We start from the raw sequence: 16692 nt of genomic DNA, 5'->3' as shown, positions 1-16692 counted from the left end.
TAAATGCCTTGCTAAATTGCTGAGGCTGGCTTTGAACTCATGATCCTCCTGCCTCAGCTTCCCAAGCTGCTGGGATTACAGCAGAGAGCCACTGTGCCTGGCATGTTTTTAAAGAGTCTGCTGGTTTGAGCATTTACCTCCTTTCTTCCTAGCTGAGACCTCCCTTTATCACAATGAAGGTGGTAGCCTCAAAGAGCACCCCCAAATATGACTACCTATCTTCTCTGTGCTTCCAGGTGCTGACAACCAGACTGTGGAGTCTGTCATAGTTCGTCCAGGGCCTCTGTGACTCAACTGATATTTGATATTAGTGGACAGATCACTTGAAAAGGAGGCTGCTAATTTAGGAATCTAGACAGGCTGAGGTGTGGTTAAAAAAGATCACTGAGGACTGGCTGTGAAACAGCTCAGCCTCCCTAATGGAAGTCATTACCTTTCAACAGAGGGCATTTCCCAGAGGGGAGCCATTTGTCTGAGTGCAAAATAAACATCACCTTGCTTATGAAAGAATTTCAGCTTCCATGTCAGATAACCTGACTACCCTTAGATCTACAGCCAGCTTCTGAGTCTTGGCACTCTTGTTTCTACATGTGGAGGAAAGTGTTTGCATTCTTCTATCAAACTGAAAGGGAGACATGGGGGGTGGGGTTGGCTTTGTTTGCCCGAAATCTTTCTCTTTTTTATTTCCATTTTGATTGGTTTTCTGAGCCTATTTGAAGTTATGATACAATAGATCTAATTATTTAAAGTCATTGAGATTATTGCATAGCCCCTTATCTCTGATGAGGAGTGTGTTGTTACAAAATGTTTTTGGTTTCACAAGTCCAGGATTGATTTTGATGTTAAAAAAAAATTGGTGGAAATTCTGTATTGGATAAAAGAGCAGTTTAAAATCAGGGAAACTTCTTAGATTACTTTGAACAAAACATCCTTTTTTAAAATTAAACTTGAGTGTATCTGCAGGCTGTTTAATTTGCGCTCTATTGTCATCTCTAATGTGTGTAGAAGATACCTTTCCCACAGTGGGATTCAATACTGGCGCCCAAAAAGATGGTTTCAGATTTCATGTGTCCGGTAATTAGCCCAGTTAGAGAGACTCAGTTAAACCATTTGAAGGTCAATAATGCATGAATTTCTGGCAGACTGCCTAGCACATAGTCCATAAACACGTTTGTATGGTGATTAAATGTTTTCATAGTAAAGATTATATCTTATTTATTTTTTTTAATATTTATTTTTTAGGAGTAGTTGGACACAATGCTACAACCCCAGCCTCAAGATTGTATTTTTTTTTAATTTTTTTTTTTAGTTTTAGGTGGACACAATATCTTTATTTTGTATTTATATGGTGCTGAGGATCGAACCCAGTGCCTCATGCATACTAGGCGAGCACTCTACCACTGAGCCACAATCCCAGCCCCAAGACTATTTTAAATATGAAATAATATCAGGATTAGTTTTATCTAAAGTCTAATGTTATGACAAATTCATGTTTTAGTATGACACATAAAAGTTCAGATTTGAGTGTTTTCCAAATTTCCAAAGAAATCTTTCCATTATTTTGCATATTTGGTAACAAATGCCCCAAATTAAAATGTCAGAATTTAAATTCTAAGAGCAGATGCTCTTGGAATTTGTTAAAGTGACTTAAGGACATAAGATAAATGTAAATGTAAGCATGATAGTTATTTTTTCCCCATAAAGGTACAGTTCTGATGTAAATCTTTCATTTTCTCCCTGAAATTTTACTAATCATTCAGATAGAAAAATAAACTCTCAATTGTCATAAAGATGCATTTACACGCTCAATTGTCATAAAGATGCATTTAATTCAAGAGCTTCATCAGTGAACAAAACAGACACAGTATGATTGGGTCAGGCAGATCATACCTTGATTTTGGTTCTGTCTTTTCTTACTCAGTGACCTCAGGTCACAAGCTTTCTTTTTGTCTGGCCGTTTCCTCTAAAATGATAAGGATACCAAACCTCATCTTAAACTACTCATAGTCACCTTCAAGACAGCGAGTGAACATGCTAAATTGCTGCCCTGTGTCAGAGCTTCACTTAGGGTGCTGGGGACCTTCTATTGGCTTGTGCTTCCCACACCCACCAACTCTGGAGAAAGTGACCGCACTGCCAGATCAGTATGCTGGCACCAACTTTCCCACTTGAGACAGTGCAAAGTTGAGGCTTGTTTTACTAAAACTTCCCACTGACAATCTGTAACTGGCAGACTTTAGGAGTCCACTGTCCCTGTTTGAGGCCTGAGTATTTACACCTCATGGATTTGCCAGGAAACAGATCTTTGAACCACTTCTTTGGCCTGTGGCTTCTTTTGCTGGAAAACCATCAGCATAGGGTATTTTTCTAGAGGTCTTCCATCTGAGGCTTTAGAAGGGGTCTTTGTGTCCTCACAAGAAAACTGCCTCTTTTTCCTTAGGACTTTGATGAGGGCTTGGATTGCATAGGATTACTGTTGAGCTATTGTCATCAACTCCAGGAGCATGTCACATTTTCCCAGGGGCCTGCTCCCACTGGACAGGCACTTTCTAAGCCACTTTCAGTAGAGGCATGGGAGTGAGGGGGACAGGGACTGATTGCCTGGGTTTATATGAGTCTGTATCCATCACTGAGCAGGCTGATTCTAGTTATCCTGGACTTTACAGGATGTTATCAGTTTTCACCAATGAAGAGCTTAATATTTTGGCGATGGGCATACATCTACATGCCACATACCAATTTGTCTTTCACTGCCCCCACCAAAAGGTATGCTTTCAAAAAATATTTTTATTTTTTATTTTTAGAGAGAGAGAATTTCAGTATTTTGGCGGACACTACATCTTTGTATATGGTGCTGAGGATCGAACCGGGCCGCACGCATGCCAGGCAAGCGCGCTACCGCTTGAGCCACATCCCCAGCCCTCAAAAAATATATATTTTTTTAATATATTTTTTATTAGTTGTTGACGGACCTTTATTTCATTTACTTATTTATATGTGGTGCTGAGAATGGAACCCAGTGCCTCAAACATACTAGGCAAATGCTCTACCACTGAGCCACAACCCCAGCCCTCAAAAAATATTTTTAAACTCATCATTCTTTGCTTTCATTATAACTTAAAGAGATTAAAAAAAAATAGTACACCAACCAAATTCTTTCCGAGTAAAGAATCAGTAAATTAATAAGAATAAAATCTGTTGCAGAAAACACATCAGACACAATGATCTCATCTATATTGTTGTACTTTGTTGATATTTGCCTTCCAGCCTAACCACTTTTTCCATTTCTGAAGCACCCTAGAGTACAAAGCTTTATGTTAACAGAGAGAACATTGTTGTCAACTGTTTACTCTCCGGGCCACAGACTCTCTTTAGCCTTCTGATCCCTGGTGTAGCTCCAGGGTCAAAGGTCCACAGCAGGCCTGGACTTAAGGGTACTCTTTTAATTACTGCATAGTAGTTGAGGATAAAGCCAAAGGGCTGGCCGGATTGTGAAATCTGATTTATATCTATAAGTGAGATTTTTGTGCACAGAAAGTTAATTTTGCATTCCAAAAACCAAAGGAGGGCAACAGTCACTGAAACAGACCAGTGCTGTAGCTTGGAAATGATCCCCGCATCTGTCACAAAAGTTCTCTGTTAGGGTTCACTCTGCTTTCAGGCACAAAGAAAACTTGATTTATGCACCTGAAGGACGTATCTTAGCAACGGCTGTGAAGGAAATGTACTGAGAAACTTTCTCTAGGCTTTGTCTAGAGGGAGTGCCACAATGGAGGTTAAAGCAATTTAACATGTTCTCTACAGTGCAGTTTATATGTAGTTGTATTAATTTTAAGGAGAAAAAAAAGGCAATTAGTTTTCCTATTTGATAGTAGATTTGTTTATTCTTAAAATACACATCCCCATGCCATGGTAGGAATTATGAATAAATTCTCTAAAGAGTATCTTCGGATTTCCCAAGAAATGTTAGGATTCTTTTAAGAAGTTGTTTAGAATTCTTAAAAAATGTAAGATAAAATTCCACTTCCCATACATTTCTGTTTGTTAATTTAAAGTATAGCTTTCTGGGGGAAAAATATTTTCTTCTGAAATAACTAGAAATTCACAGGAGGTGGGAAAGAAATGTATAGGAATGTCCTCTGCACCCCTCTTCCAGTCCCATAAAAAATCATGACTGTTAGTTTTCTTATGAAATGAGAAATTAAACTTAAGGATCCAAGTAGAAAGTGGGTTGCTTCAGTTCTGGCTCCAGGGTGAAACTGGAGAACAGAGCACAGCTGGCTTCTGATTCACTTGCATGGAAATGGAGAGTCACAGCAAGTGGGGGCAGCAGGAGCATCGGACAGCACACCAACTATCCAGCCACTCATCTCTCCTTTCAGGGTCCTCCCTGCTCCCATCTCAAAATTCAAAGCAACTGGGTTTAGGGAGAGTGTGAGACCAGGCTCACATGGGTATAGTGCGGTTAGGCAAAGTCTGTAGGTTTTGCCCCCTCTTCTTCCCCAGGATGCTAGCCCTTGTCTTTGAAGGCAGCAGATCTACCCCCCCACCAACCTCCACCCCGCTTTAAAATTAAGGGTCCCTACTCCCACCAAGAGTAATCAATTCAAGATCACATGCAAAGAAAAATATTTGTTTGGGAGGAGTTGGAAAGAGATACAAAAATTTTAAGTCATTTATTTTAAACTAAGCACATAAAATTCTACCAAAGATGCATTAAAAATATTTGAAATTGCACTTTAATTTCATATTTTGTCTGGTTGAGGAGGGAGGTAAAAAGAGAAGAAAGTAAATGTCAATTGCAGAAAGAAAAAGAAAGGGAAGGAATGAGTGGGGTTGGGGGAGAGTTATCACCCTTAGGTCAGGAGTGGAGTTTCAAGGAGAATTTTGACTTTTAGGTAAGTTAATGTCCCATGGAAGAGTGAGTTTCAGGGTGTCATGTATTGAAATGTTAATTAATGGGTTAACCATTCATCTGACTTCTTGGACTGCTACAGACATAAGAGCTTCACCCAGCGGGCTATAACTGAGCCACTTGACACCACCCCTCCTCAGGAAACTCCAGGACCAACTTTGTTGAACAGTAGTTACTTTCACATTACTATCCTTCACACACACACCCATCTCTTTCTCACTCCAAAGAGTGGCAACTCAGATCTGCATTAGGGACATCCCCTGGGAAGTTGTTAGAAATGCAGAATTACAGGGGGCTGGGGATGTAGCTCAGTTGGTAGTGTGCTTGCCTAGCATGCACAAGACCCCAGGTTCAATCTGAGCACCACCAAAAAAAAAGCAGAATTACAGGTTCTGCCCCAACCGACCTTCCAAAACAGAATCTGCTGGTCTCTGTAGCTTTTTTCTTATCCTTTTCCCTTCCAGATTGCCACTTGTCTTGCAGAAACAAGGCTTAATCACTTGGAGAATCTTACTTCAAAGTCTTATTCCTTTGGTATTTTCTTACCTCAAGGATAGGTTCCCCAGCTCCCTTTGCACCCTTTTTCTCCCCATTCCTGTCTTTTTCTCCTCTCATGATTGTGCCATCTCTCTAACTTTAGAAAGATCAGATGACCTGGCTGTGCAAACGCCCCCCCCCCACACACACACACCACTCCTTCCCCTCACCTCCCTCCCTCATTCTGCTGTGCCTCAAAATATTCCTGGTCTCTGCCACCCTCTATTCTTAAGTCTCAGATAAAGTACCATCTTCCTTATTTCTAAGCTAGTTTGAAACACTTTCTCTTTTCCCTTCTCAGAGATCTTGCTGTCTTACTAGTCTTCTTTCTCTGGGAATTATTTCTGTCATTTCTACTAAGCCCTTCCTTTTTGCATCCAAAGGTGCAGAGAGATCACAACACACACAGTCATATTACTTGTTCCTATTCTTCTCTGATTTGTAATCTGTTTCACCCCTTTCACAATCGGGTTTCTCACACAAATGGTCTGGAATACTGTTTCCAGGTTGAATGATTTTGCGTCCTGGCTCCAGGGACATTTGGCAATGTCTGGAGACATTTTTGGTTGCTTCAAATTTAGGAAATTCTATTGGCATCTAGTGGGCAGGTAGAGTTGAGGGATGCTATGAGATATCCTACGATGCCCATGACTGCCCTCTCCCCAACAAAGAATTACCAGGCTGGGATAAACAGAGATCCCAGTTTGCCTTTGATTTTTCTAGTTACAGCACTGAAAATCCTGTGACTCAGGAAAATTCTTAGTCCTGGGCATAACTGGACTACTGGTTGCCAAATGATTCCAAATGTCAAAAGTGTCAAAGTTGAGAAACTCCAGAAGGAAGACCCATTAATTTTACTTTTTTTTTTTTTACTAACGCCCTTCATATGATGTGACCTTTAATTTTTATCTTTTCTATTGAAACTATTTTCTTTCCTCCTTCCTTTATTTATTTATTTAGTTTTTGGCAGTACTGGGGATCGAAACCACAGTGCTCTACCACCAGGCTACACCTTCAGCCCTTCAAAAAAAAAAATTTTTTTTTTTGAGTCAGGGTCTTGCTAAGTTGCTGAAGCTGACCTCAAACTTGAAATCTTCCTGCCTTGGCATCCTGAGGCACTGGGATTATAGGTGTGTGCCACCATGTCCTGCTTTATTGAAACAATTTTCTTGAAAGAGATTATCTTCGAACCAATAGTCATTCTCCTTCAACCAAGCTTTTGACTTGACTCTGTGTGTGTGTGTGTGTGTGTGTGTGTGGTGGGGGGGGGTTGGCGTACAAACCCTCAAACATCCTAGGCAAGCACTGTACCACTGAGCTATGCCCCTAGCCCACCCCTCTTTTGTGAGATAGGGTCCCCTATGTTTCCCAGGCTGGCTTGGAACCCCTGAGCTCAAGCAGGCCTCTGCTTCCCACTTTACTATTCATTTTGAAGCTCTTTTTCCCTCATTCTGAGTTCCCCCTTCTAACCTCGTTACTGTGTCTTCTCTCTTTTGTATGTTTTTATTTGTACTCTCTTAAATGCATATAGTCTCTTAGTGATGTGTTCCTTGTCTCTCTTCTTTATTAAAGAAGTCTGACATTGGTAGCTGTCCGGTAGAATCTGGATACAGGGTCTCACTAAGTTGCTTAGAGCCTTGCTAAATTGCTGAGGCTGACCCAAACTTCCAATCCTCCTGCCTCAGCTTTCTGAGTCACTGGGATCACAGGTATGCACCATGTGTTCAGCAGGATAGTCAGTCTTATGTGCCTTGGGCTTTCTTCTTCCATGGTTTTTCTCCATGTCTTCTTGATAATTGGAAAAATACTGTGGCCCTTTTCTGTTTCAGATCTTCCTGATTAGCTAGGAGTGGTGGTACAAGCCTGTAATTCCAGCAACTTGGGAAGTTGAGGCAAGAGGACCTCAAGTTTGAGGCCAGCCTTGGTAACTTAACAACTTAGGGAGAACCTATCTTAAAGAGAAAAATAAAAAGGGCTGGGATGTATCTCAGTAGTAAATCCTGGGTTCCATCCCCAATACCAAAACCAAACCAAAAAACAAAAATATCTTCCTGATCACCTCCATTAGGAAGGTGTGGAATGGTGAAAATATACCAAATTAGGGCTGGGGCTGTAACTCAGTGGTAGAGCACTTGCCTTACATGTATGAGGCACTGGGCTCAACCTTCAGCATCACATAAAAATAAATTAATAAATAAAGATATTGTGTCCAACTACAACTAAAAAAAAAAAAAAAAAAGAAAGAAATTTACAAAAATAAAGAAAGGAAGCCAGGCTCTATGGCAAATGGCTATAACCCCAGTGGTTCGAGAGGCAGAGGCAGGAAGATCATGAGTTCAAAGACAGCCTCAGCAATTTAGTGAGCAATTTAGTGAGGCACTAAGCAACTCAAGACCCTGTCTCTAATAAAATACAAAACAGGGCTAGGGATATGGCTCAGTGGTCAAGTGCCCCTGAGTTCAATCCCCAGTACCCCCACCCCAAAAAAAGAATGCCAAATTAGGAGTCAGAAGACCATTCTCTGTCACTTTATTTGCTTTTAGACTTTTAAAATTTTTATTTATTTATTTTTTATTTTTTGGTACTGGGGATTGAACTCAGTGGTGCTTTACCATTGAGCCTCATCCCCAGCCCTTTTTATTTTTTATTTTGAGACAAAGTCTCCCTGCGTTGCTTAAGACCTCCCTAAATTACTGAGGCTGGCCTTGAATTTGAGATTTTCCTGCCTCAGCCTCCAGACTCTGGGATTACAAGTGGGCACCACTGTGCCCAGTAAATTTTTTTGTTTTGTTTTATGGTGCTAGGGATGGAACTTAGGGCCTTGCACATGCTAGGCAAATGCTCTACCACTGAGTCACACTCCAGCATGTGAAATATGCTTTGAAAGATATGAACTTCTATATAAGCATGTCTGACCTCCTGAATTTTAATAGACATTTTGCCTTCCTGTGGCAGCTTACTGTTTCTTGCTCATAAGTTAGTGACAGATACTACAAACTTCTGAAAAGTAGAGACCATGATGTAAATCTTTTTCTTTCATAGGACTATGATTGTACATGTCATGTCAACAGATTCTGAGTAAAGACTGATGAAAGAAAGAATAACAATTCCATAACTCTCTTTGTAACTATTCTTGGTTTACTAAGTCCAAACACTTTTTACTGTGTCATACTTATCACCTACCCTCCTCTTTTTGATCTCCAATTTAGGTGATGTCTTTCCAGTGCAAATGAATCCAATAGTTCAGTCTCAGTTTGTACCATTGGCTGAAGTTCTTTGCTGTGCTATATCTGATATGAATGCTGCGCAGATCTTAGTAACACAGGAATCACTTTTGGAGCATTTGAGGAAACATCATCCAGGTAAGGTGATGAACTTTTCTGAATTTGCATCTGTTAAGTTTCTATTTATAACTAATCATAAACACATAAGTAAACTAGGTGATATCCTTTTTTTCTTTTTCTATAGAATCTTATATGAAAACTCTGCTAGAAAAAGTCCTGCATCAACAAATTTGATAAGGGAATTTCTTTTACTTTCTAGATGCATTTTTTTAAAGTAAATGTTTTTGACAGTAAATAAATCAAACTCTAGAAAGGAGTCAACAAAAAAAGTGCATCTCCCCCACCTTTCATTTTTTCCATTCCCATTCTCAGAGATGACAACTGCTTTGTTTATAGTTATTACATATGATTTTATAAATTGCACTTAAATAAATATATAACATTTTATAATATAAATGGGAACATTCTATACATTCTCCTTGTACCTTTAATTTTTTTCCTTTACAAAAATTGGAGTCATGAAGCTGGGGCCTGGTAGCACCCATCTGTAATCCCAGTGCCTTGGGAGGCAGAGGCAGGAGGATCTTGAGTTCAAAACCAGCCTCAGCTATTTAGCAAGGTGCTAAGCAACTCAGACCCTGTCTCTAAATAAAATATAAACCAGGGTTGGGGATGTGGCTCAGTGGTCGAGTGCCCTTAAGTTCAATCCTCAGTACCAAAGGAAAAAAAAAAAGTTAAAGACATGAGGCTATGATTTTTAAAAATTCCCATGTTTGCTCATCAAGAATGCCTTCCTGGACTGGGGCTGTGGCTCAGCAGTAGCGCACTTGCCTGGCATGTGTGAGGCACTGGGTTCAATTCGCAGCACCACATATAAATAAATAAAATAAAGGTCTGTCAACAACTAAAAAAAAAATTAAAATTAAAAATAAAAAAATAATGCTTTCCAGGGGCTTGGGTTGTGGCTCAGTGGTGGAGCACTTGCCTAGAAAGTGTGAGGCACTGGGTTCGATCCTCAGCACCACATAAAAATAAATAAGATAAAGGCACACTGTTCATATACAACTAAAAAATTTTTTTAAAAAAGAATGCTTTGGGGGGATATATGCTTTGGGGATATAGCTCAGTTGGTAGAGTGCTTGCCTCATATGCACAAAACCCTGGGTTCAATCCCCAGCACCACAAAAACAAAACCAAAAAAAAAAAAGATTGGGCTGGGGTTGTGGCTCAGTGGTAGAGAGCTCACCTAGCACGTGTAATGTACTGGATTCAATCCTCAGCCCCATATTAAAAAAAAAAAAAAAGGTATTGTGTCCACCTACAACTAAAATAAAAAATAAATATTTAAATATTTTTTAAAAAGAATGCTTTCCAAGCAGGTGCAGTGGCACACCCTTGTGGCTTGGGAGGCTGAGCCAGGAGGATCTTGAGTTCAAAGCCAGCCTCAGCAAAAGTGAGGTGCTAAGCAACTTAGTGAGACCCTGTCTCTAAATACAAAATAGGGTTGGAGATGTAGCTCAGTGGTCAAGTGCCCCTGAATTCAGTCTCTGGCACCCCTGTTGCCCCCCAAAAAATGGTTTCCTCAAATATTATTTTTTTAATGTGCTCAGCTCGAATCCAGGGCCTCATGTATCCAAGGCAAGCACTCTATCACTGAGCCACACTTCCAGCCCTCAAAAAGTTTAAATTTAAAATGGATTTGTATTTTGAGTAAATTCAGATGTTTTTCTCTATTCAATCATTAATGTATCTTTTCAGGGATCAAATTATATTGATGTTATTCAGTTAAATTATGTCATTTTTGCTTCTTTGGCATTTTAATTGAATATATTAATTGTGTTATAATTAACCCTGAGTTCATCAAGCAAAGCAAATGTGAGGTCATTTTTTTTTTAATTGGTACTGTGGATTGGTACTCACTTTACCATTGAGCCACATCCCCAGCAATTTTTATTTTTGAGTTTGGGTCTCACTGAGTTGCTTAGGGCCTTTCTTAGCTGTTGAGGCTGGCCTTGAACTCGTGATCCATCTGCCTCAGCCTCTCCAGCCTTACAGGTATGCACTACCATGCCCAGCTGTATGATTATTTCTAAGTTGCTAATTTTACTCCTTATAATGTTTCTTGTTCAAAATCTGTAAAATGCTTGTTTGTTTTAGGGATTGCAATTCCATCTCAAGATGTTCTCTATACCACTCTGGGAACTCTGATTAAAGAAAGGAAGATTTATCACACTGGAGAAGGATATTTCATAGTTACTCCTGAGACTTACTTCATCACAAATGCAACAGCTCAGGAAAATAAGAGAGTCCTCCTATCAGATGAAAGTCACCTAGTGTCCACTTCTGTGACCTATCTGGTGAGCATGGAGAATGGTGCAGAGTCCACCAAAGAGAATGTTGTCCCTGTTTCCCATTGTCGGTCTTGCCAGTGTTTCCCTGACACATGCAGTCAGGGTGTTGAGGAACCACCAACTGCTGCAGATATGATTAGAAAAGACCAGAAAGGTCTTGGGGAATCCACGCCTTTTGTTCAGAATCAGACAATTTCAGCACCTGAAGAGAATCATATCCGTGAGAGCCCTAAACTTTTACCATACAAAGACAAAGAAAAAGGCAAGAAATTTGGCTTTAGTGTTTTGTGGCGCAGCATATCTAGAAAGGAAAAGCCCAAAACAGAGCATAGCAGTTTCTCTGCCCAGTTCCCACCTGAAGAATGGCCTGTCCGAGATGAGGATAACTTGGACAATATCCCACGAGACATAGAACATGAAATAATCAAGAGAATTAATCCCATTCTGACTGTTGACAACTTAATCAAACATACAGTCCTAATGCAAAAATGCGAAGAACAGAAAAAATATAATAGCCAGGGCACTTCCACTGACATGCTGACAGCCAGGCTTAAGTATCCTTCCAAAGAGGGAGTTAAGAAAAGGCCCAGTCGGTCTGTCAAAAAGACTCGCAGGCGGGGCCATTCTCATAGGCAGAGACACAAAGTCCGGAGTTGGGGGAGTGATCTTCAGCCAGGAAGTGTTAGACTGGAGAGGTACCCCAAGCTTCCTGCCACCCAGCCTGGCCCCAGAATTAAAAGCCCCAATGAAGTGAAAGTTCAGAAATCACTTGGTGAAAATCCAACAGTGCTAGTTTCCCACGTGATTTACAAGAAGCGAATCAGTAATCCTTTCCAGGGCTTGTCTCTCCGAAGAAGCCCAATGACCAAAGGGTACAACACTCAAAAGAGCAATGGTCTAAAACCCAATCAGATTGGACCAAAGGAAAAACCTTTCCAAAAGTCAAGGCTTTCAGATTCCTCAAGAATCTTTGATGGTGAAGCCCAACAGCCATATCCTGAACAATGTCACGATAAACTGAAAGCAGAATCCATTTATGTGACAAATTCTACTGTCCAATCTGTCAGTGATGACTTCAGAGCTGACCTCTTAAATTCCCTTCAATGTAGTGTTTTGCAAAATGACAGTCAATGCTACTCCTTTAGGGAAAGCATGTTGAGATATGATGCGCATGGTGGTGAAAATAAAGTAATCTCTGAAGTCTTGGGAAAAAGTCATTCACACTCTGACAAGTTAAGGGAGACCAAAGAAACATGGCATATCCTGCCATCACGAGGTTCCTCCTCAGCAGGACCAACATCCTCTGCTAGTAGATTAGTTGATAAAACAATACACCAGTTTCAAAACCTTGGCCTCTTGGATTACCCATTTGGTCCAAACTATTTGAGACAATCTGAGACACAAGATAGAGATTCAGAATATCTAATGAGAAAGGCATTTGTCCAGGAGGCAAAGACTGCAAATCTAGAAAATGAAGGGCTTTTTGATGATGACCAGGACTTGTATCAGGACGAAGTGGAGGATCATGATGGGGCTTGCAGTTCATTATATCTAGAGGAGGATGACTTTCCTGAGAATGATGGCTTGTGTCAAATGCTACCTGGCCACACTCAATATTCCTTTTTAAATAGAAGCAAGTGGAATCAGTTGGAAAGACGACAAGTGACTGAGAGATCACTGACTGAGCGTAACAGCAAAATGGATAGGTTTGAGCTTCAGGCACATAGAAGAAATGAATGGTATAAGCCTACTGGGTTGCTTATAAACCCAGATGAAAGACAAAACCAGAATCTCTCTGCTGAAATCCATACCCAGTTTGATTTCAACAATGAAGAAGAACCCAGTGTTACTAAATATGAACAGGCCTCACCACCACCTGCAGCTGGAAGTTTATTTGATTACTATAGTACAAGGAAACCCAATATTGAGGCTGAAATCCTACAAGACTCTGTTGGTGACACAGTAAAGAAATCAGTGAGTCAGAGTCCTCAGAATCAGGAAATGGGAAAACATTTCCCACAAAAGTTAGAACTTTTCAATGCTTCACATATACCAGTATTGGCTCAGGATATCCAGCATGAACACCGTCTCTTGGAAGGAACAGAAAACCATAGCATGGCCGGAGATAGTGGAATAGATTCTCCACGGTAAGCACATGTGAAAGTGTTTGATTAGCTACTATGTCACAGGGTTATTAAAATCAAGGGCATAGTGAATTGCTTGGTGAGAGACTCCTGATATAAGTCCACCAGCCTTAGTGAATAAATTGTTTAATGTCACAGTGGGATCTCATAGAATAAGATAGAGTTCTTTGTTTTTTTTTCTTTTTTTTTTTTCTTTTTAGTAGTGGGGATTGAACCAGGCATGCTCTACACTGAGCTACACCCCAAGCCATTCTAGAGACAGTCTCACTAAGTTGACAAAGCTGTCCTTGAGCTTGTGATCCTTCTGCACCGGCCTCCCAACTCACTAGGATTACAGGCATGTACTGCTGCACCTGACAGGATAGAGTTCATTTTTAATTTGAACCAATATTTTTTTTGGTGGGGTGGTGGTACTGGAGATTGATCCAGAGGCACTTTACCGCTTGAGCTATTTCCTCCGTCATGTTTATTCATTCATTCATTTTTGAGACAGTATCCCTTTAAGTTGCTAAGCATCTTTCTAAGTTGCTGAGATTGGCCTCAAACTTGGGATCCTCCTGCCTCAGTTTTCCAAGTACCTGGGATTATAGATGTGTGTCACTGCACCTGGCTGGAGGGTACATTTTTGACATATGTATCTTACATTTTTGTTTAATTTTTGTGTTATTGGGGAACCCAGAGGGGCTCTACCGCTGAGCCTTTTTAATTTATTTTTCATTTTGAGATACATTCTGCTAAATTGAGATACATTCTGCTAAATTGCCGAGGCTGGCCTTGAACTTATGATCCTCCTGCTTCAGCCTCCCCAAGTAGCTGGGATTACAGATGTGCACCACTACATCCAGCTGTATCTTTTTTCTTTTTTTTTCTATCTCTATCTCTCTCTCTCTTCGAGTTGTAGATGGATACAATACCTTTATTTATTTTTATGTGATGCTGAGGTTTGATCCCAGTGCCTCACACTTGCTAGGCAAGCGCTTTACCACTGAGTGCAACCCCAGGCCCCCAGGCCCCCTGCTACTGCTTGAGCCACATCCCCAGCCCATGCATCTTAATATCTCTAGATGGAGAGGAGCAATTTGGGAAAGGGGGAATGTTAAAAGCAAAGATAACAGTGGGACTGGGGGTGTGGCTCAGTGGTAGAGGGAGTGCTTACTGTACAAAGAGGCCCTGAATTTGATCCCCAACACTAAAAAAATGAAACAAAAACAAAAATGGTAATGTGACATAGCTGAAGCAAGGCATATGTGTTAGATAAGGAATATAACTTACAGATCCTAGGAAAACAATTTTGTCAATATGAAAAATATAATGATTGGCTTTTTCCTTTTATGACTTCTCAAAAAGAAGTCAGGGATGTGGAGATATTGGCCACTTTAGATGTATAGAAGAGTTTTTCAGGGAACTTATTGTTTCTGACTAGCATATACTTGATATTGGATTGATAATGGATCTGAGATCAGATGTATAGAAAATGTGAACTTCTTTGAAAGCAGTATAACTGAGGTGCTACCATGAAGCCTTTAAAATATAAAGAACACTGTTTTTTTAAATTTATTTTTTAGTTGTAGTTGGACACAATACCTTTATTTTATTTATTTATTGTTTTACGTGGTGCTGATGATCGAACCCAGGGCCCAAAATGTGCTAGGGGAATTCTGAGCCACTACCCCAGCCCAAGAATACTAAGTTTTTAGTTCTGTTTGTTTTTGGTGGTGGTGCTGGGGATTGAACCCAGGAAAACTTGTGAATGCTAGGCAAGCACTCTACCAACTGAGCTATATCCCCAGCCACCAAGAATACTAAGTTTTTAAAGGTTAACTTATTTGGTAAGTGTACTTTAATGTTAATGTACTGCTTCAATATAACAAATGAAAATATAATGCCTTCATTACAATTCCAGGTCCCTTTTGAAAGAAATAAAATTGTGTTATTTCTAATACGTCTAGGACACAGAGCCTGGCATCTAATAATTCAGTCATTTTGAATGGACTTAAGAGAAGACAGAATTATCTGCAGAACGTTGAAGGCACAAAGAGAAGTCAAGCACTCACATCCAGTTCCTTACTACAACTAACTCCAGTCATAAATGTTTAATTTTCTTTTGGAGAAAATTTTTTGTAAAAATGTACAGAAGGATTCTATAGAATCAATCAATCAAATGAATATGTAAAATTCCTCTAAAACCAAGCATATGTACTATTAACCCCATAATTATATATTTTGTTCCAATTTTTCTAATTTTCTAATTTTTTTCCTTTTTTGATATTGTAAAGCAGATTTTAGCAGATTAGGAATTTCTGGGGAATATTTAGATTGCAATAAAAAACATGGAGTCATTGATCCTTTTCCGATTAAATGTCATTAATTTTCGTTCATTGGTTTCTCAAATACTTAGGATGCTAATTTACTATGTAGTGACTTTTTTTTTTTCTTTTCAGTACTCAGGATTGTACCCAGGAGCTGCTCTACCACTGTGTTACATTCCCAGCCCTTTTTGTTTTCATTTTGAGACTGGGTCACACTAAATTGGCTGGCCTTTGGATCCTCCTGCCTCAGCCTTCCGAGTAGCTGGCATTATAGGAGTACACCGCCATGCCTAGCTAGAGGGTGTTTTTTCTAAAAGTTTTTTAATAATCGCCAAAGCTTAGATCTTAAAAGTGATTGAATAACTGGAGAGTTCTGATTCTTACCATCCTGAAGGTCCGAGTAAAACTCAGCATTGTTGGGAGCTACATGCAGGTTCTGTGGAAGTGCAGAAGAGGGAGGTCAGATTTACTGTTCTGTTTAGCATTGGTCAGACCATTCCCTCCTGACTGCTGGTTTTCAGTGGGCCTGGCCAACCTACCATGCATTCTAAAATTAGCCATGGTCACAGGGACCTGCTCAAAGTTCTTGTACCAATAGGGGTAACCTGGCATAAGGACTTGTGGGGGAGGTAAAAGCAGAGGCTTTTTTTTTTTTTTGCATTACTAGAGATGGAACCCTGTTGTTGTTTTGGTACTGGGAATTGAACCCAGCTTTACCATCCGTTTTTTTTTTTTTTGGAGATAACTTCTTGCTAAATTGCTTAGGGTCTAGCTAAATTGCTGACGATGGCTTTAAATTTGCAATCCTCCTTCCTCAACTGGGATTATAGGCATGCACCACCTCACCTGCTGTATTAGGGAGTCTTACAACATGGTACCAGCACCAGTGAATGGAAGTTAGAGAAATAATTCAACTTGGTATGAGAACTTAACTATTAAACAAAACTATTTGAAGATGAAGTAGGTAGCTTTGTAAAATAATAAATTTTCTGTTACTTAGGGGATTCAGCCAGAGGCTTGGTGATCCCTTTGCCTGCTACATTGCAGGTTTTCACAATTTAGCTTAACATAATGGCTAACCTAGGTAACTGAGGAGTCTTTCCATATCTAAGGTTTTATGCTTATGAAATTTGGTATCTTATGAAATATTGA

The 16692-nt window shown here is 39.9% G+C and overlaps 1 protein-coding gene across 1 annotated transcript in view; it reads left to right on the top strand.

Moving 5' to 3' along the window:
* Positions 1-15432, top strand: part of Stox1 (storkhead box 1) — a 52972-nt gene extending 37540 nt beyond the window's left edge. Inside the window, exons 2-4 of the mRNA XM_027931373.2 lie at positions 8662-8814; positions 10894-13234; positions 15181-15432. Of these exons, the coding sequence (XP_027787174.2) occupies positions 8662-8814; positions 10894-13234; positions 15181-15328 (2642 nt within the window). The 3' untranslated portion in view covers positions 15329-15432. The remainder of the gene's footprint in view (positions 1-8661; positions 8815-10893; positions 13235-15180) is intronic.
* The last annotated feature ends 1260 nt before the right edge of the window (positions 15433-16692 follow it).

Source organism: Marmota flaviventris, chromosome 4 (assembly GCF_047511675.1).
Source record: "Marmota flaviventris isolate mMarFla1 chromosome 4, mMarFla1.hap1, whole genome shotgun sequence".
NCBI classification, from domain to species: Eukaryota; Metazoa; Chordata; class Mammalia; order Rodentia; family Sciuridae; genus Marmota; species Marmota flaviventris.
This window is presented reverse-complemented; position numbering and strand designations above follow the sequence as displayed.